The 27,057-nt window shown below is 34.4% G+C and overlaps 1 protein-coding gene across 2 annotated transcripts; it reads right to left on the reverse strand.

The window, feature by feature from the left end:
* Positions 1-208: 208 nt before the first annotated feature.
* Positions 209-22,305, reverse strand: RGS18 (regulator of G protein signaling 18). Of its 2 annotated transcripts, XM_037496125.2 has the most exons (5): positions 21,978-22,305; positions 21,407-21,508; positions 19,987-20,048; positions 2,727-2,893; positions 209-936 (listed from the first exon to the last, which is right to left on the reverse strand). In XM_037496125.2, exons 1-5 carry the CDS (start codon positions 22,091-22,093, stop codon positions 679-681), a joined length of 705 nt encoding a protein of 234 aa, XP_037352022.1. In that variant the 5' UTR covers positions 22,094-22,305; the 3' UTR covers positions 209-678. The 2 variants fall into 2 exon arrangements, with proteins under 2 accessions (XP_037352022.1, XP_054546300.1); XM_054690325.1 differs by lacking the exon at positions 21,407-21,508.
* Between the last annotated feature and the right edge of the window lie 4,752 nt (positions 22,306-27,057).

Below are 27,057 nucleotides of genomic sequence, written 5' to 3' on the forward strand. Positions count from 1 at the left end.
AGTGTTGATCATCATGGAAAATATTGTCTGAATAGATGGGTGTCTTCGTATTTTGTTGTTTACATCTAAAAAATTTCAAGCAGTTGACAATTTTCTATCTGTGTTTCAAGCAGTGGACAATTTTGCAAAAGCTTAACCTTAACTACAGTTTTATGAAAATACTGCCTTTTTTAAAAGATTTATTTATTTATATATACAAGAACTGGGGTAAAGGCCAGAGGTGTGGGGGGGGGTGAGAGGATTCAACAGAGACAGAGTGGGGAGCAGAACAGGTGGATTTACTGAAATACATTGCTGAGGGGAGCAGAAGGTGAGTGAGAAGAGGTCTGCTGTGCCACATGGGTAGCTCAGTGGCCCGGGATGGAACTCGTGCTGCAGTGGCTATGGATAGCTTCATAGTTGTGTCTTAACCCCTTGCACCACCAGGGAGGCCCCAAAATATTGCTTATTTAATGGAGTGGTAAGTTTTTCTAATTATGAATGAAAGGAAGTCCAGTGGAAAACGTTAGCAGACACAATATATATTATTAGGATAATAGCTTTGATTTACATAGTAAAACCCCTCTTGCTTGGTGTATTTTTGTTTAAAAGATGTGCCCATTTGTTAACATTAACATGCTATTTGTTGGAAGCAGATGTACAAGTTTGCCATCCATAAAATGAGCATAACTGATTTTTTTATAACCAAATGGCAACATCTGACTTTACATCCTGAAATTCATTGTAAGTAAATGAGCGAGAGCGTCTTCTAAGATTTGTTGGTCTCGGAGGTCTTCCTTCTATCAAGTCTAAATAGATGTCAGATTTCAGAAAACGTGTGTAACTGTCTTGTTCCATAAGCTGATATACTCTGCTTTGGGCAGCATCAAAACTGTGGAGGGTGGGTTGGGTGATGCTCTTAGTAATGACTTCTTTGGTGTGAAAATCAAGATTAACCTGTATCATAATAAGAAAAAAAAATTAAAAAGGTAAACTGTGAAGAGCCTGAGAATTTTATTTTTTTATATTTTTTTAAAGATTTATTTATTTATGCATACAAGATCTGAGGTACAGGCCAGAGGTGTGGGAGGTGAGAGGATCCACCAGAGACAGAGCAGGGAACAGAACAGGCAGATAGACCAAAGTACACTGCTGAGGGGAGCAGTGGGTGAGTCAGGAGACGTCTGCTGTGCCATGTGGGTAGCTCCCTGGCCAGGGATCGAACTTGCGCTACAGAGGCTGCGGACAGCTTCACAGCACTGCGCTCAACCATTTGTGCTGGGGATGCCCCAACAGCCTGAGAATTTTAAAGTCAAACCTAATCTACTTAAGCACCTTTTGAAAAACAAATAATGGAGAGCCACACCGCTGCAGGGGTGAGTGAGCAGTGTGTGCATGCGTGTGTGTGTTGAGGGGGGTATGAAAGAGAGAAAGAGATTGAGATTGGTGGCTTCTTGGTAGGAGTCTGGGGAGCCAATGATTTACTTTGGTTATTTCACTTGACTCTTTCCTCCATATGTTCCTGGTCCTTCTAGCTCTCTCTTAGTAATTTAGAATAATGGGATGTTTTCATGCCAAGCATTATTGAGATCATTAGGTCCAATTCATTTTCAAAGTGGAAACTAAACTCCATAGAAGTTGGAGTGAAGACAAGAGTGAGTGTGGGGACATATTTGGAATTTCAATGTGTGGCTTTTGTTTTGTACCAGTGTTCTTTTCATTGTGTTATTCTGCTTTCCTACAAGCAAATGCTTGCTGAAATTGAATATCTTTTAAAGATATAAAATCCTTTGATACTTTTAATCAAAGGACTAAAGATATATCCTGTTCTGATGGTGGTAATTTTTCAGATGGGTTTTTCCTTTTCCCACGTGGGAAAAGGAATTAGCTGCCCCTACCACACCCCTACTTTTTCTATCTGTGTTTGAGATTACTCTTGGGGTAAACAGACTTACACATTGAAATGCAGAACTTATTGAAATATATGCAAAAAGGAAAACAATGATAATTTCATGTGGAAAAATATATACATAGACAATGCTACTCCACGGACATTCTAATTTATAGTCAAACAGAACTCTTAAAGTGATAGACTATCAGCTTATAACTTCAACAAAGAGATGCAATTTGTTAGCCACATAATAGAAATACTGAAACTAATTCTTATTTGGGAATAGTCAAGTAATATTTGCTACCTTTAGCAATTGTTTCTCATAATGATCTCATATTGAGCTTGAAGTCAAAGAAATTGTTTTTTCACTTCAACCCTTGGCACATTGGGTTGACCTTGCCTATTCTGAAATTTTCTTTTAATCATTTTAAGGTGGAGTGATAATCAGTTCAGGGCAAACAAAACTTTGTATGGGTGTATAAGCTAGCATTAAAATTGCATATAATACAAACTTAGATTGTTCTTGCTTTCATCACTTATAGAAATCTTCATTACTATGAGATTGCTTATGCTAAAGTGCTTAATATGATAAATGAATGAATCAAAACATTATGATGAATTATATTTACTTTTAATCTGGAACAAAAACAACCTGAGGCGTGACTTTAATTATACCTTCCTTCCTTCGCAATGTGTTGCAACGTGTTCTCTTTGCTTGTAGAAATTTATATAAATAACCATCATTTTTGCTTCACCAAAATTCTGACTTTTCTGCAAGATCAGGGTACCAATTTGAAAATAACAGACTCAAATAATATTAAAATATAATTGTAAGTTTTTACTATCTTTACTATACCTCTTGTGGAGCATCATTCTGTATAAACTTCTCATATATTGCTTTTGCCTTAAGGAGAATTTGTTTGGGGTCTTTGCTTTTCTTGAAATCTTCACAGGCAATCCAAAACTCAATGTTTTCCTCACTAAATTCAGTTTTAAGAAATCTGGTAAAAGCCTCCAGTCCATCTACCAAGAAAAGAAGCAATATATTTTAATTACAAAATTTTTAATCTGAGAAAATATTCCACTTGATATTAAAATATCACAGCAAATATATAATAACATAATAGCCATGTTGTCCCTCTGATGCAGTGTGGTGGTGCACATTTTGCACATTATCCATGAGGGACCTCATATAAATTCACTGTAATCTCATTGACCATGGAAGGCAAGAATCATTCTTGTTTCAGTAAGGCTGTTATCTTAGACCTGGGTAAGAGGAACCTCTTGCTTTGAGCCTCTTTAGCCTGTGCCTCCTCCTGGGGAACCTTGAGGAGGGGGGAAGGATTCTATGGAGCTAGAAGCTGTTCCACCTGAAACTAATTACCCTCTTTCTAGATTTGCTTCTTAACTCAGAACCCTGGAATTCCCTGTCTAAAGGCTCTGTCTCCAAGGTTTGCATAGTCCTCTCTCCTAAGTTCATGTACTAAAGACACACTGATTCAGCGCTTTGCATATCTTTAGGCCTGAGTGTGCACAGAACTTTAATTGCCTAGGGGTATCCACCCAAATATGTAAAGAGGCCTCTTACACTTAGATAAAAACATGAACAGAAAGAAAAGAAAGGTAGGTCAAGCTTAGATGGCAGAACTGTGAAGAATTGGAGCATTTACAATTTAAACCTAGCCTTATAAGTGGTTATACACTATGTTTGTCAACAATGGAAGGGGAAAATACATATTTTTAAACACTTCATTAGCCTGAGCTGTAACTCTTAAGTATTTGTTGTTGTTATTTTTTTTTAATTTTTATTTTTTATATTTATTATTTTTTATTTTTTACATCATTGTTCATTTTAAAGGATAGAGTCTCCATTTTTACTTTTGCTTGAGAGCCGTAAATGTGTGAGGGGCAGGTATCATGTTTTGTGGAAGACTGACTCATTCAAATTTACATTCAGTTAGTCATTTTGTAGGCTTGAGTGGATTACTTTTCATCCTGTTCCTCAGTTTCTCAAAATTTAAAATTATGATTATCATGATTCCTACCTGAGAGGGAGGGCTGTTAAGAAAATAAAATGTGTTAAAATATGCAAAGTGCTCTGTTCTTGCATGTAGTGACTATTGTCCATGGGTTTGCTGATGGTGAAGATGATCTTGGTGATTGTCATTCATTTAAGGCTCAGTCATGTAGAGTGCATGTAACTAAAAATATGCAGAATCAGGGGACGCAGGTTTCAAGCGTAAGTCAATCTGACTTTAAAGAAAAGTGGTCTCTTTACACAAATTTTAATCTACTATTTTTTGGCTTATAAGCATTTTTTTTAAGTTCTTTATTTTGAGACATTTGAATTATTAGACGTTGTTATAGGAAATAGAGGAAGATCCCATGTACCCTTTATCCAGTTTCTACCAATGCAACATCTTGCAAAACTATAGTAAAATATCACAGCTGAGATAATAATATTGACATAGTTAAGATATAGAACATTTCCACAATTTCAAGATACCATATATTCTGTTTATAGCTACACTCGCATCACTTCAGATCCAACCCCCTAAACTCTGGAAACCATTCATCTGTTCCCCATTCTATAATTTTGTAAATTTAAGAAAGTTACATGTTTGGAATCATGTAGTATGTGCTGTTTAGGGTGACTATTTTTTCATTCAGTATGATTCCTTGATGTAAACATCAATATTTTGTCTCTTTTCACTGTGTATCACAGGCCAGGGTTTGGTTATATCAACCTGTGTTTAGACATTTATCCCTTGAAGGAAAATTGGATTGTGCTTTTGGGTTTTATTTTATGTTGAGGCAATTATTAATAAAGATACTATAAACAAGCACATGTAGATGTTCTGAATGTAAACATTAGTCTTTGTTTCTCTGGGCTAAATTACAAAAAGTGAAAGTGTTTGGTCAGATGGGAGTTATTCAAAAGTGCATTGTAGAAGTATTAAGAAAAGGAAAATAGGTTCTTTCTGGATTTTTCAGATCAATTTTCTTAGAGAAATTCACATTTGAGTTGGCTAGAAATGATTTTTAGCAATCTTTCTTTAAATTTGGTCTCACTCACTAGTTATAACCTATTTCTTTTTCTGCTCTCACAGATAAGTTATCACACAGAGAAATTTCTTAAGTCCTGTCCATAATTCTCACTTGACAGCATTTGAAATACTGACTCTCTCCCTTTCAAAATCCTATTCTTCCTAGGATTTTGGGACACTGTATCTCTTGATTCATTTTTTGCAATCACCAGTGCTGGCCTAAAGTCTGTTCCCTAGTTAATTGTAATATTTACTGAAAATCTCTTCTTTATATAATTCTCCTTTTCTCCTCTCTTCATCTCTCTTTTCTATCTTTTATCCCCTATTTATTCTTCCAACATTTTTTTCTAAATCCCCCTTTTCCCTTATTTCCTACTGAATGCATGGCCAATGACTGCAAATCAAGGTATTCAAAGCAATTTTGGAAAGCAATAAAGTCTGAGTTAAATTTTGATATCATTTAAAGATTTTAACCTTATTGCATGAAGTCATTAAAAGAGAAATTTTTTCAATTTCAAATATTCCTCTAGCTATCGCTTTCTCCTTACAAACGTAGTCTTTAGAGTGTTTTCTACACTTAGTCTTTTAATCCCTCCACCTTGTTTAATTCCAAGCACACTAAGATGTGCTTTCTACTCAATACTTTAGTAAGCCTTACACAAATCACTTACTGTTAAATTCAGTGAACTTTTTTTTTTTTTTCAGCCCATGCATTATTTGTCTCTTGAAAGCAGGCAGAGTTGAGCTATGTCTGTAATTTTCTGTACAAATTACAATCCTGACTTTCCTCTTAACACCTTTGACTATTGCTTCTCTGAATACTTCTCAGTTTATCTTTCTTCCCTCTAATTCTATTTCTTGGACATTGACTTCAACATTTAGATACAATGATGATGCTGAATGATTCTTATAACTCATCTCCAGCCCAGACCTCTTTTCTGAGCTCTAATTTCTTCTCCACCAACATCTGGTAAACATCTCCATTGAACTTTCCCTCCAAATAATCATGTGCATTCATTGTTTTCACCCAAAAGCTTTCTAGCATGTTTCCCATCCAATGACACCATTCACTCAACAATTTAAATCACAAGCTGGCACTTATCCTCACAAAGCCTCAATTTTCCTCTCACCCCCTCACTCCCAGTTTATAATCAAATCTTGCCAGTTTTACATTTTCATATATCTGGCATCTGCTTTTTTGATTTTTATGATGCCTAAATTTACCTTTGTTCAGACTAGAATTGTCTTTCACATAGAATATTTTAGCAACCACTTAATTGGTGACTCTGCCTCCAGGTCTCTCTTGTCTCTACACCTACCTTCTCTCCTGTTATCCACTTTCTCGTGAGTATTATCTTTCTATACCATAGATTTCACTATGTTTCTTCACTGTTTGAAATTTCCAGTAATGCTCTTCATCTCTTCCCACTCTTTTTTTCACACTCTAAGTTCCAAACATAGAGAAATACTTATAGTTCCAAGCATGTGCCACATTCCCACACTTCTTAACTCTAGCTTCTGTTGGAAACACTTTTCCTATTCCAATTTTATCAATCTAATCTTCACTATACACCCTGGTGTAAATTAGAGATTATCTCATCAGGAAAGATTTCACCCATCCCTTACGAGTAAGTTCTGTGGCCTTCCTACAGGACTTCCGAGTCATCAGGTAGCACTTAGAGAATATTGTGCTGCAACTGTTTTCCCATTTTTGTTTCTCCTACTACCCTGACAGTCATGAGATGAAAATCCTAGTGTAATTTGCCATCAAATCCTCTGCATGAAGAAATCATTCAATAATTACTGAAAAAAGAAATGACCAATAAATAATTGAAGACTTGAGGAAAATATGAAATTTTCATTGAAAATAGGAAAGTTCTAGGAAATGCTTTGTTTTAATGAAATATCAGCTCTATAATATTTATAAGAGAAGTTGTCAGTCAGTCACTGAGCTTGAAGAAGCACAAAACAAATAAAAAGCAAGAGTCTTGTCCTATTCAAATGTGACCACCAGTTATATGAAATAAATCCTATACTAGTCCATTTCAGAAGGCAATACTCATCTTAGCCTGGTGCCATTAAACATTTAATTAATGTTCTAATGTCTAGCAAAATTTGTATTATCATATGCCTCCCTTGGTTCTACATAAAGGAAGAAAAATGGTAACCAGACAAGTTTTATTTCTGAATCTATATTGTTACATTGAAACTTAAACTTAGCCAAATGAGATTTGCGAAAGTGTCTTCTGAGCGTTGAGTGTTGTGCCCTTCCTGAATGCTGTTGAGATCACATCATTATTCAAAACTGGCAAGTTTGGAGTTTGAGGTAAAAGCCAGCTGTTCAGACAAGCTGACAAACATTCCCGGAAGTATAGTGCTCTTTTCGGTATCACTGTGGTTATCAGAGCACATTCCAATTCTATAGAATATCCCTAATTTCCCTGTATTTGCACTGGTTATTTGTCTGGTGGCACCTTTAGGACTAGAATGAGTGGAAATAGAGCACAGGCAAAATAACAAAAATCTTTCTAAATTGAGGAGTCATAGGAGTTTGGGGGCTCATGATGTATTTGAAAGTTGTAGGTCAGCATACTGAAAAAAAATGAGAGAGGGAAAGAAGGAAATGTGCAGAGATGACCTGACAGGTTGCATGCAAGCTTCCTGTTGATCCTTGACTGCAGGTTAAGACCGTGTGTGCAGGGGAACCCTGCAAAGCCAAGAGTGTAGCAAGTGGGGGCTGGGAGGGGCACGGAGATAGGGAGTTTGCACAGGTCTGGAAGACTTTGGGATTCTGACTCAGTGGTAGTAGTCAATAAAAAACATACTTTTGTTACATATACTATGCCCAAGGGGAAGAGTCTTGTCCTTCTACTAAGGTAAATTGGAAAAATAATTTTTAAAGCTTTTAAAGGTTTAAACTGGACCCTCCAATAATTTAACTGACTTCCAGAAAACATAATCCATTAAAGGAAGGCAACATAATCCAGGCTCTCATATCCTTCTCCATGCTTATATAATAATACTTAATAACACATAGTCATGCCAATAAATATTTATTAGACACACAAATGTTTAATATGCCATTCACAAAACAGTGACAATAAATACTGACCACTGGATTCTAAAATGTTGGAAATAGCATGCAAGACATTAAAAATGCTATTAATACATTGAAGAATGTCAAATTTAAAAAAGGCATGATGTGTGAGATGCAAAAACTCAGCAGAGAAATTGAAAATATAAAAAAAAATCAAAAGAAAATTCTAAGCAGAAATCGAAACTATCTGAAGTAAAAATTTCACTGGATGAGTAGAGATTAGACTAGAGGAAGCCTTACAATTGTAGCTTTTAATTCTACTAACTTAATCAGAAGTTAATAGAACAAGTAGACAGTATCAAGGAAAATATATCAAACTAATATATTATTAATCAAATTGACCTAGTTGATGACTATAAAATCCTCTACCCAACACATCTTTTCAAGAGCATGAGGGAGATTATCCAACACAGACCACATGGGAGAATGTAAAATGAAGCTAAATGAACTTCAAAAAATGTATCTTCCATAGAATTTGACTTTTGCCCACAAGGACCTTAACAAAAATTTAACACTAGTAAGAAACCCTGACTATTTAGAAAAAAAAATCAACACAATTATAAATAATTAAAGGAAGGAATCACAGAAGAAATTAGAAAATGTTTACAGTTGAAAACTATAGAAATTAGAAAATGTTTACAGTTGAAAACTATAGTATATCAGAACTTGTAGGACGCAGTTTAGGCAATGACCAGAGGGAAATTTATTACATGATGACATACTAGTTGAAAAAAAAAATATGAACGTCAAGATCTAAATTTTTACTTTCAGAAGCTTGGAAAACAAAATTGAATTAAAGCCACCATAGGCAGAAGAAAAATACAATCAGCGCAGTCTATATAAAAGAAAACAAACCACAGAAAAAGTTAAAAAAGTTAGTTGTTTATAATATTAATAAAGTAATGCCCCTAAGACTAATAGTTGAACACAAATCAGATATCACCACAGCTCTCATAAGTATTACAAATATAAAGTGAATATTATGAGTGACGTTATGTCAATAAATATAATTCAAATAAAATGGGAAAATTGTTATTAAAAAAAAATGACCCAAACTGACACTGAAGAAGTACAGAATCTGACAGTCCTAATTTCAATTAATGAGTAGAATTTAAATATAAATCCCCACACCCCAAACCTTTGGACCCAGATTTGATCTGAAAACCATCACATGTTTAAAGGAAAAAAGTACTTTGATCTTACACAACTTCCTCCAGAAAACACTGGAGTGATGAACTTTTTCCATTTGAATTTAAGATGCTAGGATAATTCTAATGCCAAACCTAGATGAATATATAATAAACAGCCCTCACCCAGGAATAAATAAAATAAAAACTAAGAAAAAGTAAGTAAAGAAAATTACCGACCAATATCCCTCATGATCTCAAAGACAAAGATTTTGAACAAAATATTAAAAATTTAAGTTCAGCAATTTATAAAAAGGGGAAGCAAACATTCTAACATTAAGGCTGAAAATTTTGTGAAATAAAATGGCAGCTTTTTGTCAGATAACTCAAAAATATTAAAAATTTAAGTTCAGCAATTTATAAAAAGGGGAAGCAAACATTCTAACATTAAGGCTGAAAATTTTGTGAAATAAAATGGCAGGTTTTTGTCAGATAACTCATTTTCAATATATTCATTTTTTATATTAATTGCTCTCCAGACTATTTCTCATGGTCAATAATTATTTCTAATTAAAAAAAAAAGTTCCATGTAAAGGGAGCAATAATGAATCCCCTTGTTAGAATTATGGTAATAACTATGTAAAACACATTTACAACAATGGTTTTGAGGCTTAAAAGCTATTTTATGTACATTACCACATTTAATCTTATAACAGATGTCTAGAATATGTCTTATATGCACTTGCATAAATAAGGAAACTGAGTTTCATATAAGTTCAGAATTGGAGAAGGTGTCACAAGATTTACAAGTAACTCCAAATTTGTCTTATAGCCAGTAGATACCAGTAAGATAATTCCAGCCAAACATAACCATTTAAGGAGACCTTAGGGCTCAGATGAGTCAACGCATTCTAATCGCTGAGAAGCAGCACGGATGATGATTGTGGGTGATATTTAACCACCCTTTTTCTTAATTCTCTAGTTCTTTTATTGTTTGATTTTCAAGATTTATTTCTCATGCTAGCAGTGTGCTTTTCTCAGAACGTAGAGGGGAAATATAAATGGACAATGATTCTTTGAAGCATTTTGATAGATTTTCCTCAAACACCTAAATGTATCCATTTCAGAGTAGAGTTAATGTTCTACCTCTGTTTTTAATACCTTTAAGCCAAAATTTACTGCCAACATGAACGGCACAGAGTCAGACAGGCTGGTTTTATCACCACTCAGCTCTCATGGGTATTATAGCTCTTTAATGTGTTGCTTTTCTTTTTCCTTTCTTGTAATTCCTTCCACCCTCTTGAAGCTCAGTACCTGAACTTTTAAAAGAGCAGCCTAAGTCAAAGCTATTGTTAAAAATCACTTTCCTTCCATTTTGGAAAATTATATTGCAGCATCCTCTTAAGACTTTGAAGAAAGTAGAGCCTTAAATTGATGACTTTAGAGTCATCATTCTTTGTTTAGTAATTGGCAACAGCTTGAAAACACCTTCTTTTTCCATTTATCTGACTAGAATGAAAGTTTTGTTGTATAATCTCTGGTTTTACTTTTTGTCTTCCTCTATAAAGATCCTGGCAAGAAAAAGGGAGACTACGGAAAAACATGCATATCAACCCTTAAATCAAAATTAGAGTTTGAAATGTAGGCAATGCTAACGTCTGTAAAATGAAAACCAAAACCACAAGCAAACAATAACCTGTGGACCAACTGGCTTGAGCTGAGTTTTAGACAGTATGTGGTCATGTCCCAGCCTCTGTCAGGACTGTGAGCCAAATTCTTTCTTTTTTTAATATTTATTTATTTATGCATACAAGAACTGGGGTACAGGCCAGAGGTGCAGGGGATGAAAGGATTCACCAGAGACAGAGTGGGGAACAGAACAGGCAGATTGACTGAAATACACTGCTGAGGGGAGCAGCAGGTGAGACAGGAGAGGTCTGCTGTGCCATGTGGGTTGTTCCCTGGCCAGCCTGGGATGGAACTCCTATTGCACTGGCTGCGGATAGCCACACAGTGCTGTGCTTAACCACTTGTGTCACCAGGGAGGCCCCTGTGAGCTAAATTTTTAAGGGCTTTCCCCTCGATGAACATTTAGAATAATGGGAAACCACTGCTTAGCACCCATCCCTCCTTCCTCTTTCATGTTTCTAAAGTGTTTTGTCTTTTTAACCTCCAAATTAATATCCTTTTTTAAAAAAAAAAAAAAACTGGATTGAATTCTAAAAAGAAAAATAAAACAACTTAAATTCTCTCAATTTGTCTCTAGTAACTATCTTCAGAACTGCTAGACACCATGCTTTAATGGACTTCTGAAATTTCTTTGCTTGGTAGCTGTATCAGTAGATTTCTGAAGAAAATTCCTAGGCTAGATGTTAGGATACATTTGGAAGCAGGACAACAAATGGAGTGTGAGGACATACTCAGGTAATTCTAAGTAAACAAAATCACCATGTAGAAGTGTGCATGCTGCTAACGTGTAGAAGCAAATGATTGGGTGTTACTGTGCTGCTCAGTGTAATTTAGACCCTGCTCTTCCCTTTCTAGCAAAAGGAACTTTGGCTTGATTTTATTTACTGTTACTCTCTAAATGGGAATAGAAATAAAGTTGGAGAAATAAAATGCCTAATCCCTTTCAAGGGGAGAGCAGTCTGTCAGGGTCAGATAGTTTGGATTGAGGAAACTAAGTACATGTCTTGTGATTTAGGAATAAAGTTACTTTGATGAGATTTCAATTTATTTTGCTCATTTATCATGTAGAGGTGGCAAACTGATCAGCTCTTATTTTTTTACTTTCTTGAAAATATTTCTATTTCTACTGAGAAATAATTGATACACCTCACTGGCTAAGGTTAGGGCATACTGTCTATGGTTTGATTTGTGTATGTATAACCACAGTAGGTTCAACTAACATTTATCTTCTCATAGATTCAAATAAGAAGAGGAAGGAGAAAGATTTTCCTTGTGATAAGTCAGTTTTTAAATACCAAACTATTTCTAAAATGGGTTAATAAATAGTTGTGATTTTAGAAGAGAGTGGCCATTACTTGTATTACTAAATTTCAATTTCAATAATTTTTTTTTGTTTTGGCCCCTAAAAGGGATCATCCACACAGCAGGTAACTGAAATTGTTACTAAAAATAACATCCTTCATCTATCTTTTTATTATTTATAAAACAGTAGAAATCTGAGGACTGTATTATATACTGAATATGCAGTAATATCAATTATTCTAGCTAGAAGCTTTGAGTGTTTGCTAAGTTTTGGTATGTTGCTGTATACATTTTATTGGTGCATGTCCATTTAATTTTTATTTCATTCCTTTGGAATATGGCCTATTATACCTATTTATACAGATGAAGAACTTGTGGTTCAGAGAGTAAAGTTACCCTAAACCCTACAGTTCATAATAGAAAATTCAGGGACTTGAACCCAGGTTTATCTTGTTTAAAATTATAGCATCTTTACTACAAAAACTACCATGAAGATAACAAAGTCCCTAGTGTTGAGGAATATGGAGACTAATGGTCAAGACAGGTATGTCATACTGTGGGATCAGTCTGCCCCAAAAGGTCAGGTAGGATTTTTTCAGTATACCTAGAGTAGCACTCTTGTCTTCCTGGTGTGGGAGGTAGAGGCAAATCAAAGCCCTTTGAACTTTGGGAGATCTTTCACCATTACTTAAAAAACGCTCATTGTGGGCCTCCCCTGGTGGTGCAGGCGGTTGAGCGCCGCGCTATGAAGCTGTCCGCAGCCTCTGCAGAACCGGTTCGATCCCAACCGGCCGGCGAGGGTCCCACATGGCGCTGCAGACCTCTCCTGTCTCACCCGCTGCTCCCCTCGGCAGTGTATTTCGTCAGTCTGCCTGTTCTGCTCTCCGCTCTGTTTCTGGTGAATCCTCTCACCCTCCCGCCATCTGGCCGGTACCCTGGTTCTTGTATAAAATAAATAATAAATCTTAAAAAAAAATGCTCATTGTTTTGAATTGAGAGCAGTGAGTGTCAGAAGGTTTGAGACGCTTCTGTCCTTGCCTAAGTCCTTCAACTCTGTCTAATCAATGAAAAAAATCATTGCATCCTAAATTTCTGGCTCCTTTCCCATTTTATGACACAATCACCACTCCCCCCTTGGTGACCTAGAACAATATGATTTTGCGGGGAGATCTCATCCTGTCATAGGTTTATCAGTGAACATGCCTTCTTTGTCTAAGAATCTCACCTTCCTCCAGAGTAAGAATATTGTCACCCCCTTCTTATCTGTCATGTGAAATTCTCCCTTTCTCTTTGATGTCCCTTGTCCCAAAACATGGTTCACACATTAGTCTTCAAATTTGTCAACCATATAGTGTCTCCATGTGTATGTTACTCAGTTGATGTTTTTTTTTTTTCCTTTGCTAATCCACTTGGAGCTGTTTTGATGACACATCCAGCCCAAAAAGAACCCACTGGGATACAGAATAACTTATTTTGCTCCCCCAAAATATTGAGGGCTAAAGAAGGACATATGCAGAGGTGATTTATTCTGTTTAGAGCCCAGGGAAAATCAACTTGCATAGAATTCAGAAGAAGTCTCCCAGAATGTAAAGTTCCATGAACATTATTAAAAATACACAAGTTACCAGTGTTGACTCTGCCAACATTCTTCTCTGGAATGTCGTGGAAAAGCCCTTTGTTACCATGGATAGTCTTGATCTTGATACAAACATTCCAAATGAAGTCACAGCATAGGTAATTTTTCCTAATATCAGCAAAAGTGCTGCATGCTAAAAAAAATGCTCATGATGAGTTAACCAAAATGAGTGCATTTTGTTGGCAAAGTATGAATATAATAGAGAATATTAGAGAGTGATTCGAGAAGTAAATTAATGATGAATGAGAAAGTCATTCATCTACTTCAAAATTTAAATAAATTACTTTTTAAAATGTAATATGCAATGTTGTGCAAGATTATTCCAGCAGATTAAGTACTTCCTGTTTCTCTTCCTCACGTCAGGCAGCTTCATTAAGTCAGGTCACAGTGGAACCATTTCTCACACAGAGGCAGGGACTTGCTGAACAGCCCTTTAGAAGGCAGCAGTGGTGAACGCAGCTGCCAAAAGCGTTTGATAGAACCTGGGACTAGAATTCGCACTGGAAGAAGCTGGCTCAGTGTGTCATACAAATATGAAATGCTTGTAATTGTATGTTTCTAATTCGAAACTCTGGCATCTGTTGGAATATTTTCTGATGCCAAGAAGCCAAATGAAATATAAAGTGAAGAAACTCTGAAGTTGGAAACCCAAGGACAGTATAATATCCTCAGCACTAGGTTGTATTGTTTTTGCTTTAATTTCTAACTTCATAGCTCTTGACCTCCCACAGAATGCTCATGTTAATTTTCTAATAATAATTTATTTATGTGATCCATGTATAATTTAGACAGGATTTTACTTACTTTATTGTCTAGATAGATTAAGAATTGGGGGATGTTATGGGTTAGCTTGATTGAGAAGTTTAACTGTGCAGAACACCAGAAGCCCTTATCTTGCAGAAAACTGGTAACTGAAAATTGGGAAGAGCAACTTGAAAAAACACAAGGTGAAAAGTAAGGAGTATTCATTTCCTTCCCCAAAGTGAATACTTATTTCCTTGTTCTTTACTGAGAGTCAGTTTCCACAATATAGTCAGTTCATAGTTTTAAATGAAGGGAATACAATAACATATATATTCTAATTCTGTTTCCTATTATGAATTTTTCTCGGAATTAAGTTTAGTAGAACCACATTGTGTGGTTTAAAAAAGTTCAAGCAAATGGTCATTAACAAAAAGCTTAAAAATATTGAAATTATTTGCATTGACTGGAATATAGCAGTCACTGGGGAAAGGTTATTAATATTTTTAAGATTTTTCTTAATTAGTAGAAACTCCCTTCATAAGAAATACTATTCTCTTTCAAATCTTTAGTTATCAACTATGTGAAATGCTTATAAAATCTTTATCTAAATGCAATTGCTTTGTCATAAACTTACTTTAAAACTATAGAAGGTTTATTAGCAATTAAATAAGTTTAACCTCTGTTGTTGTCTCACAAATCTTGTTCTTTTTCATTTATAAAAGCACCATTATTTTCCTATTGTAAGGCATAAAATCTAGGAATTTGGTTCATCAGTTTTCTTGGTCTCTTATTTCTTCATCCTCTCACTTGACACCATATGTACACATTCAATCATCAAATCCATTTTCCTTCCAAAATACACCTTAGCTTAAGATTAATTTTTATATTTATGACAACTTTATAGGTCATCCTTATTACATGCATAACTTTCTAACTGTAAGAGTTAACTTTATAACATACAATCTCTTCCAAAGTTTGTCTCCAACTAGAATGTCCAATGTGTTTGTTCACAACAGTTTGTCTTAATGAAAGTAGACTGTTGGTACACAAAAAAATATCTCAATTCTCTCACCCTGTACATGCCTTTTTCTCTTCTCAAGAAAGACTTTTCCTTCTGCCTAATGGAATCTTGTGCAAATCTATTTAATCTCTTTTAATGATTTCCTAAAGCCTATTTGTAATTTTGCAAGTTCTATAGCATTTTTTAACTATTTAGCCAAATATCTTCTAAACATACATATTCAGAAGTATTATTTTACTTTTAAACATACCTTTATACAAAATAACATGCCTGAACATATATAAACACACATGTGCATATATGTGTGTATGTATAACTTTCACGGGAATTAATTGAATTGCTAAGTTAAAAAATGTATTTGCTTTTATAAAGTCAGTGAGAAGACTGGTGACTAAATTTGAAATTGACTATGAATGACAGAGTCTGACTTGAAATGTTTTTAAATTTATGTCTTTTGCTTTAAAAAACATTTAGCTATTGTTGATGTATACATAATTTTAAATTATGGATCTTTATGGTTCATTTTGCAATCTCAGATAAACTTGTCAGTAAATGGGTATGGCAGAAAAAATTACTTTAATATCTGCATGGAAAGATATAAACAGAAGTTAAATGATTAATAAATGTCATTGTAGTATTAAAACCTACTATATAAAAAATTTATTTTTTAAATAAACATTTCATTCAAAAATATTTAGGTTTACAGAAAAGTTACAAAGTTGGAACCAAGTTTCTACACACATTCAGTTCCCTTTTCTTAATATTTTATATTGGGAAGGTATGTGTGTTACAATTAATGAGCACATATTGATATGTTATTGACTAAAGTTCACAGTTTATTTAGATATTCTTGGAACTTACCATTTGTGTTTTTCTTTATCTTTTAAGAGTTAAACTGCACTTTCAGGATCAAATTTGAATAAGACAGAATTATCAAAACACTCCATGGAGTCATTTGTTTCTGTGAAATACAGCAAGAGCCACATTTTTTTTTTTTTTCTGATTTAGTTACCTGCCTACTGTATGTTTGTCCTAAGCCAACCTTTTATTTATGAAATTATACTTTTCAATAAAAATTGCTTTCTTTTCCATTCCCTAAATAAATTGTACTGTTTAATGCCCCATGCCAATGTTGGCACTCTGCTTGCATGGTCTCTCTCCTTGTTCAATAATAGATTTTGATTAATCCCCTAAAATCATCTCTACTATGTGGCTTCATTCCTAAAGATGCTAATAATCAGTCCACAGTAGATTTAATGTCAGCAAATTTTGCCAAACTGAATGTTCACATTTCCACTCTATCTTGTTTGATTTGTGCCTTTTTTCCCATTTGACTAAATTTAATGCAATTTCCATTTCCTTTACATAGATATGACATATAGAATTTGAGAAACTTACACATTTAACTGAAAGGAAATTCTATACAATTTGATAAAGATTTTTCTTGAAGTGTGTATATGTGTGTGCGCATGAATGTGCACAAGTAGAAGATATTTATTATTATTTTCTTTTTTTTTTTAACCTAGAGTCGAGTCGATAGTCATGTACTGAATTTAACCATTACAGCCAAGAGATTTTTTAGGCAGTTGTCTTAAATTACATTATTTAATGTTAAAAAGTTTCAAAATTAAAATATATTGGATTTGGGGATTGATTGAAAGATTATTAGTTACATAATTTCTTGTAAATTCATTGTAGCTTAATTAGCATTCTGATTATGCCAGTTACAACAATGTCCAAGAAAGTCAGTACTCATATTTGTGCTATTTGTATTACTCTTTCTTGATACAATTTGTTGGTATTTTATTGTTCTTTAACATTTCCATCAGAAGAGAAATAAAAAAGAAACAGATTCAGTGTTTTCCATTTAATTTTGACTACATGTAAAACAGAACAATTGCAGAATGCCAGAGGAAGATTTTCTGTAGGACTAATTTATGCACTAAATTCTTCTTCTCTCTGAATGGGTTTTAAAAGTATAATGAAATTATTATATACCAACTAATTAAGTTAGAGAAGTAAATTCAACTTATATATTATATTCAATTGACCTATGATTTATGTTTATCCACTTGGAGAAGACAGGAAATAGAAAAAGATTATTACATTTATTATTGGTATTTACTATTTTTATAATAGCAGTAACCACTTATTTTAGTGTTGTTGTTGTTGTTATTATTATTACTATTATTTTAGTGTCCAACAATTGTTGGAGTCTTATTTAATCCTTAAAGAGTTAATTTCTATTGGTGCTAAAAACTTCATTATCTCCATTTATAGCTGAGGAAGCTGAAAGTCAGAGTGATTAGGAAGTTTAACTAAGAGCATATCATTTTTATTATTATGTCACAGAGGTGAACTAAAATCCAAATATCAGAGGAACCCTAGATTAAATTTTCCCAGCAACAAACTCAATTATATTACTGGACAGTTAATATTTATCAGGTGATGTACTGGTTTTGGGGATATGCAGATGAAAAGTCATCTAATTCCTTCTAATAAAGAGTCAAATTACCAAAAAAAAAAAAAAATGAATTCCACTCTTCCTGTTTATCCTTACTAAGACTGGAAAGGGTTGGGAAATAACAATTTTTGGAATTAAAAAACCAAATTTTGGGGGGCTGTGAATTATGAAAGAAAGTTTTATAAAGACTGTCATTAGTCTTGAGAACTGATAAATACCAGAACCAAACAGTGCTAGTATAAGTTAGTGAGGATGGGACAAGTTCAACAAATATTTGGCAAGAACTTTAAAAATATCTAAAAGATGACTGGGTATTGAGAGAAGACAAGTGAATAGTTGAGAAATCTTGTTTACCTTAATCTTTTTCAATTAAGAAGTGATGGTACATTAAGGTAAAATAAGGAGTTACAAGTTGTCTTTTTTTTTCAGCATAAACTTCCTTTCTTACCATTACCCTCCATGTTCATTGATCCTAGTCTAAATTTAATCCTGCATTTCTCTTTCTCTGAGTCAATATTATAATATTACAATTTGGAAGCAGAATCTATTTTCACAGGAAGAGGGAACATTTTCAGGGACAGTCTTCAGAATAGAATTCTTAAGTTAGTAAATTCAGGGAAGCATGACAGGTCACCAAGATCCTGAAGTGAGATGGACGATGAGGGAGGAGAAAAATACAGAAAATGAGGGCAGACAGGAAAAATCGGTGTTTCATCAAACAGAGCACAGTACTTGAGAGTGAATTACAAGGACTGCACTTCCAGCTTCCTCAGCAAAAGGATTCCTGTAGTCAAGTAGATACCTGAGAATCTGAAACCTACTAGCAATGCTATAAACAGTAATTACACTTAAGTAGCTTCTTTTGGATGGTCTGAGGATGAGCTATGGAGATTCTGTGTTTCTAACAAAGGATGAGTTTACAATATAGGAGAAAAAAGTGTTTGGATATTAGTAATGATAAAATGTTGCTTCTTAAGCAGACTGCCTGTCTCCAGTGGAAAATAATGAACCACATGGTTGCCTACCCCCTTCTGCCACTCATTTCAACTTGTTGATTTGTTACCTAGAAGAAATCATGCATTGAAGAAAAAGCAATAAGAAAAAGAAAAGCTCTCTGTCCTGTGTAGGTTGACCCTAAGAGTAGCTCTCTGGGCAGCTGGCTCTCTAACCTTTGATTTATCATAAGTTAGGAAATCAAAGGGAGACTCCATATTTGTCCTTCCATTCCATCTCATATACAAAACTCCACTTTAAGCACTCACATGATTCTCAAGTCTCCTGTAAATTTCTGCTTTAAAATGGATGATAGAGCCTTCCTGGTGGTACAGTGGTTAAAGACAGCACTATCAAGCTATCACCAGCCACTGCAGCATGAATTCGATTCCCTGGCTAACCAAGGAGGTTACCCACATGGTGCAGCAGACCTCTTCTGTCTAGCCTGCTGTTCCCCTCAGCAGTGTATTTCAGTAGGTCTGCCTGTTCTGCTCCCCACTCTGTCTCTGGTGAATCCTCTTGCTCCCCTCCTCGCACCTCTGGCCTACACCCAGCTCTTTCATGCATAAATAAATTTAAAAAAAAATCTAAGTTTCTTATTAAAAAAATAAATAAAATGAATGATAATATGAAAAGTGACATGTTCATAAAACTTTAAAATATTCTCTTCATGAGCGTTTCCTGAATGGTTATCAAAAGAACCATGTTGTATTTTAGATAATTTAATAATAAAAGTAACATGGGTGATCTGGGATTTAATAAAAACAAGGGTCTCATTCAAAAGTTAAAATAAATAAAAATTAAATGTGCTAACCACAACAGAAAGAAAAATATTTCAACCACAATAAATAATTCTTAATAAAACAAGGCTATTTAAAAATTTTTATTAATTCACTATTCTATTATATAGTTATCTCTATTGATCAGAAACTAAATTTTTCTATGCAGTTATATGTACTTTGTATCATTTCCAGAATTGGGAAAAGCAGCACTTACCTTTATGGGAAAGCAGTTTGTCAAATGATTCACCCCATATCACTGCTTCTTTGGGGGAGACTCTGTTCAAGAAACAAAATGTTTTATAATGGTGTGTGCAGAAAGTCTGTCTGTGAATCTGCTCTAACATATGTTATAATACTGCTCTTTTCAGTCATATTTCACAGGATTTCTCCTTTATTATACAATGAAGTTATATATTGGAAACCTCAAAATCACTGATCAACTTTCCTTTGTATTTTGCCTATCAAATAATGTGTTAATATAGCATTAAATATTTTCACAAAGGGGGATGAATTATTTTGCAGGAAAAATCACTCATGTGTTAGGTTAAAAAGCACAAAAAACCCAAAAAGTAAGAAATCAAGTCAATTATCTGTTTTATTTTATTTTTTTTTTTTTTTAAGATTTTTTTTTTTTAATAGAGGCATGTTTTTCTTTATTTATTTGTTTGCTTGTTTGTTTGTTTTGTTTATACATGCACTGGGTACAGTCAGAAGCGCGGGAGGGTGAGAGAATTCACCAGAGCCAGAGCGGGGAGCAGAGCAGGCAGAAGGACCGAAGTACACTGCTGAGGGGAGCAGCGGGTGGCAGGAGAGGTCTGCGCACCATGTGGGACCCTCCACTGGTGGCCGGGGAGCAGCCGGGGATTGAACCGGCGCTGCAGAGGCCGCGGGCAGCTTCGCAACCCAGCGCTCAACCGCTGCGCCACCGGGGAGGCCCCAATTATCTGTTTTAATTCAGCAAATAGAAGAACCTAAACTGACAATATCTTTTAGTCAACCTTTTTTTTTAAACTGCAATTTCCTTGAAGCTCTTACCACAATGTGGTGCAATTTTTTTTTTAAACCATACAGGAAGTTTGACTAATGAAGTTTAAAGGGATAAAAAGCCTAAGTTAGTTATTTTGTCTTAGTTCTCTTATTGGTATTTCAAATTTGGAAAAAATTTATATTATGCTAGTGTATAAGGCTATAACATTTTCTATTTGCATTAAACAAATTGCTAGAAATTTTTAAAAAAGCATTCTTTTTTGTGCTTTACTTACTATTATACCCAGGACATTTATTTTCTAATTACTGAGAAAAAAATAGTTCTTCCCTATGACATTATTTCATTGTGAAGCTTTATGTAATAATGAGTGTTTCATCATTTTATAAGGACTAAAATATATCACTTAATACTGACAAGCTCATTATTTTAAAAGAGTACTGCTAAATTTTTATAAAATTATTTAACTTAAGCTATTAAAAGTGGTTTAATTTTATGAAATATTCTTCATTTTTAAAGATGAGATCTTAACCTCCCTTATAGTGCTGTGTAATTTCCAATAAAATAGATATATCCGTGATTTCCTCTTTCTTAAAAGTTTAATGATAGAATCATCAAAATCTCCCACAAATAATTAAAAGCTATTCACCTTGTTTCTTTGGCCAAGTGCCCCGATCTACTTGAGTGGGTTTCTTCGTGAAACTCAAATTTCTGCACAAGAAGACTTAACCTATTTCTCTTTTCCTTTGCTCTGTAAAGAAAGGGTATTAGTTTCCAGACAATTTGGATGACAATCTCTCTTTCTGACTATCGCACAAGTTCAGAACTGGTCATCACTTGAAAATTGCTTCTCATCCACTTATCCATTCCCCACACATTCACAATGATTTTTCTAAAGAATCTCTTTTAAACACTATGTTTGTGGAGGAAACAGCACATGTGAAATATGTTTCTTTTTCTCTCTCTATAACTATAAAGCATTTGAGATTATATTTCAATAAAATGCTACTAGTTCTTCTGTGTTAGTAAAACTGTTGTGCTTATTTATGAAAACACTTAGGATTAGCAGTTGTTAATGTCTAGTAAGTAAAAACATTAATTGTAACATATATTATTACTTGTCAATCTATATTTCAATCAAATATTTTAAAAACTGCTTATTTTCAACATTTTCCATGTTTTTTTAAAGCATAGGCTTATTTAAAAAATCATGAGTTTACCTGATTTTGTCTTCTTTGCTTCCTTCTTCTTTGCTTGAACCATGTATTAACTTGAAAAAAGTTTTTTCTTTTGATTCGCACATATTTAGTTGAGAAAAAACCAGCGGTGTTTCCATCTTCTCTCTAAAATGAAGAGATATCTAATTTTTCAGATCCATCACTTTTTAATGCTATTCCATAATTATGCATGGTAGAATAAAAGGTTCTCTCAACTCTGTCAATAAGTCTTCAAGACTTTTAAAGAAAGTCAACAGCTGGGTTTCTGCCTCTGTGAAATGCACAACTGAAATGACCGAATGCCGTGCAATTCGGTCCTGAGCTGTTTTGGGAAATGATACTACAAATTTGCAAAATGACTCTTGGTCTACAAGATAAAGCCTGGTGTTACCACAATGCAACTTCTCTTTCAAGTTTGTGCAACCCAGTGACGCTTTAATAGACACAAAGGACAGTGTCACTTCCTACAGGAACTTTTTAAAAAAGGTCTTTAATATATGTGGTTGGGGTTAAAATGTGCTGTAGTAGACTACTACATCAAACAAACATTAGGAGATATTTCCCCATGTTCTTAAACTATTTTTACTTATTTTAATTGCATTGAATTAAGTAAATTATATTTGATTGAGATAATGCTATGCAGTGTTAATTACATTTGCAAAATATATTGTATTGTTATAAGACTATATAGATTATAGAATTTTCCAGTTATAGAGCTAGTAGAAAGCTTTTAATTAATTTTTAGGCACAATCATGTGGAGTGATTTTTGACATTTATGAAACTTTTACAAGTCCATGATGAACAAAAGATAATATGGAATGTCTTTTTTTCTTAGGGTTATGCTTTAATATTTCTAATATAAAGGGTTTTCTTATTTTGAATTTGCCCTTTTGCCACTTTTTTTTTTAAGATATTTTTTAATTTTTTTTTTTTTTTTTTTTAATTTATACAAGCACTGGGTACAGTCAGAAGCACGGGAGGGTGAGAGAATTCACCAGAGCCAGAGCAGGGAGCAGAGCAGGCAGAAGGACCGAAGTACACTGCTGAGGGGAGCAGCGGGCGGCAGGAGAGGTCTGTGCGCCATGTGGGACCCTCCTCCAGTGGCCCGGGAGCAGCCGGGGATCGAACCGGTGCTGCAGAGGCTGCGGGCAGCTTCGCAACCCAGCGCTCAACCACTGCACCAAGGGGGAGGCCCCCTTTTGCCACTTTTATTGTTAAAATATTCTCTTTTAATGAAATATTTTAACTAAGATGGCAGTTTGTATGCTTGTTTTATGTTCTTATTAAAAAAAGAAATGTTGACAACTCCAAATCAGTTCAGTTTTTACTTTTTTTCATTGTTTCAAGAAACTCAAATTTGTAAGAAATGCTGATATTGTCCATATATCATATTTTATGTAAAAAAGTTTGAAACTGAGGAGCACAGATATTAAATTTATATTATTGTTAAGTCCTAGAGGTCTGGGGAAGAGTAGATGTGGAATTATCACAGCCTTTGATCACGAGCAGTGTATGCTTCAGTCTGCCCAAGCCACTTGCTTTCTAGTATCAAGTGATTTAACCCCTTTCAAACTGTGTGTTATTTATACGTATTTTAAAATGTAAATACAAAAGAATTTTTACAATTTCTGTACAAATGCAAAAAAAATACTCATTTTTAGTCTTTTTAGTGATTTCTTACCAAGAAAATTGTTGTTAGGGATACCAGCAAGAAGATCAAATCTTTTGCTGAATTAAAATTAAAGGATATATTTAGTATCTATGTAATATACCCTCCTAGTTTCATAACTTTTATTTTAAACATCTTTTTCAATTTGTAATGACTGAAAATTGACTTAAAATTATGAATTAGGACATTTTATGACAAGCTGAGCTGGAACCGGATGCTAGTAATGCAGATGACACTTTGTTCTGATGTCTACTATTTGTTAACACCCACACTCTTTTCATGGGATTTATTTTTGCAGTGGTGAATAAGGATATCAAAGGGGCATAGACATCATACAGTCCATAGTTTATATCTGAATTTCTACCTGCAGAGGCATGATAGACAAACTTACTGAACTATTTTTCATAAGATTTGTTGACATGATGTGCAAGATGTGCAAAGCTTAAAGAAATAGGGAGATAGATATTGTGAAAATATGACATGAACAAACTACTTAAAGTCTGCGCAAAGGTTTGAAAGCAAGTTGGGAGCTATGCAGTTCTGCTCTTTGTGAATAGAGACAGGTGGACGTAGGAGAGAAAACAAAGATCTGAACCTACATGATGACTTCAGCTAATAATCATTTTTTAAAATTTAATTTAATTTATTTTTAATGGAGGTATTATTGGGATACTCCCATCAGGTATCACCACGATTGTGCACCACCACCCACAGACCACTTGCTTCCTTCCCCCTTTGTTATTTCCTCTGTCCCACGCTCTCCCATGTGGTATTTCAGTTCTCTACTTCGTTATCAAGGTTTAGTTTTTCAGCTTGACTTTAGCTGACTATAATATTAGTTTACTTTATGTCCCGCATGTTAGTGACACCATCGGGTATTTAGCTCTCTCCTCTCCTGTTGACTTATTTCACCTAGCATTATCCTTTCAAGCTCCATCCACATGGCCACAAATGGCATGGACATATCTGTTTTTGACTGCTGAGTAGTATTCCATTGTGTACGTATAACACATCTTGATAATCAGTTTTTAGGCAACTGTTTTCAGATACTGAAAGTAGATGGCAGAGACCTGTGATCCTTAACATAGGAAATACAGATAAAGTAAATCCCACAACTTCAATAGCTATATTTAAAGACTTCGGTGCAAGAAAGAAATGTCTCAATAAGAGTCTGAGAAGTTTATAGGAGTGATCATTAAAATAGAGCAAAAGGTACTATTTTGAGGAAATAGTGAGCTGAGTTTAGTAAGAGCAACAGAACTGCAATTGGAGAGAAAAAGTACTAGAAAAAGGAGCTAAAAAAAACTGTAAAAAGGAATCTGAGTCTGGCTGAATGCTCATATGCAGAATGAAATGAGTTATGTATCTCTCTGTTTCCAGTTGTTTATGTTATGAAATAATGTGCTATATTAGTTATGGATATGGCCATCTTTTCACATGGCTCATCTTTTTTCTTTTAAAAAGGTTTATTTATTCAAATGCATGTAAGAACTGGGGTTCAGGCCAGATGAGCGGGAGGGTGAGAGGATTCACCAGACAGAGCCGGGAACAGAACAGGAAGACCGACTGAAACACACTGCTGAGGGGAGTAGCTGGCAAGACAGGAGAGGTCTGCTGCATCACATGGCTCATCTTTTAACGTGATACATGTATACACACATTCATACATTTTATTACCTTTTGAATTCTAGTATTGCTCATAGAATTCTCTTCATTTTCCAACTGATTTTCTTAGATTTCTTTTTTTTCAGATTTATTTATTTATGCATACAAGAGCTGGGGTGCAGGCCAGAGATGGGGGGTGAGAGCATTCACTAGGGACAAAGTGGGGAGCAGAACAGGCAGATCTACTGAAATACACTGCTGAGGGGAGCAGCAGGCCAGACAGGAGTGGTCTGCTGCACCATGTGGGTCACCTCACTCGGTGAGGATTGAACTCGTGCTGCAGTGGCAGCAGATAGCTTCATAGTGCTGTGTCTTAACCCCTTGTGCCACCAGGGACACCTGATTTTCTTAGATTTCTTAATAAATATTAGATTCTTTATAAATATTCATTGCAACAACCTCTTTCCAATCATTATACTCTAATTTATTTATATTTTTTTAGAGAAAGAAAAGGTTTATTGAGGAGAAAAGGAACAGAAATTTTAAAAAGTCTGTTATACTCTAATTTATTTTTAACTTCATGTTATTGGTTTTTAGCTTCATTATAATAAGTTCATAGTTGTCCTTTTTACCTTGGATTGGGAGAAATCAAAATTCACTAAAACGAGCCTTGGTTTCAGAATTATATTTTGTGAACATGTGCATTTATGTAATTATGGTCTTTATTCTCTTATTTTCTTATTATAACTTTGCCTGTAATTTGAATTTTTTTCTTGTTTATCTTCACATGAAATTCATTTTCTTGTAGTTTTAGAATGAGACAGGATTCAAGAATGCTTTTTCTAGCTTTAGTTTATTAAACTTCAGTAATTACAGTGGTAATAGTGCTAGTATTCTGAGAATAATAAAAAGTTAAATAATTAGTGAATATCCTCATATATGATTTCCCATGTCCGTGAAAATAAAATTCATAGTGTGGGATAGGAACATAGAGATTCAATTGAGAAGATTTTAATTAAAGCTTCTCTTGTTTTGAAGTTTGATTGTATCACTATGAACATGGGATGTTGAAACTGTTTTGGTTAGTGTTTCTAGACTTTTATGGTAGACAGCATTTGGATATTTACTTTTTCCTACCTGTAAATATTTTCTATTTCTTTCCACTATCAAATCCTACATAGAGATACTAATGCAGTAACAAACAGACACAAATTGTAGTCTTGAGATGTCACTTCTCACTAAAAGCATCCTAGATTTAAAGAAGACAGCACTGATTCTAGGAAATGTGCAAGCTGAGCCTGGCAAATCTTGCCCTATCAGTTAGCAAGTAACCTCTCCAAAGACTAATGAAATGAATTCAAAATTATTCAAGGGCCAACTTACACTAACCAAAAAGAGACTATTTAAATTTTAATAATTGAAGTGGTTTGAGCAGATCAAATGTATTTACATCTATGAGTGCATGGTAATACTACAAAAGAATTGTTTCTCCTCAGATTATTATAGAAATGAATCTGTTATCATGAAAACTGGTTAATATATGGAAGAATTAAACATACAATCTAAATGCCTTCTCAAATTAACTGCTTATTCACCTAATTATTTCAACCTGCGAGAATTAGTTTTATCAGTTTTATCTAGGAAACACTCAACATTGGGTAGATGATAGCTGAAAGGCCAATAATGTATAGATACTGTGGCCAAGAGTACTTAAGGAAACCCAATGTTGAGTGAAGAGATCAAAACAAGGACACTTGAAGATGCTGAATTTAGAATCTCAACTGTCTCATGGTAATGTTAGACATGTA

Source organism: Talpa occidentalis, unplaced genomic scaffold (genome assembly GCF_014898055.3).
Source record: "Talpa occidentalis isolate TD23 unplaced genomic scaffold, MPIMG_talOcc4v2.1 talOcc4.8, whole genome shotgun sequence".
Taxonomy (NCBI): Eukaryota; Metazoa; Chordata; class Mammalia; order Eulipotyphla; family Talpidae; genus Talpa; species Talpa occidentalis.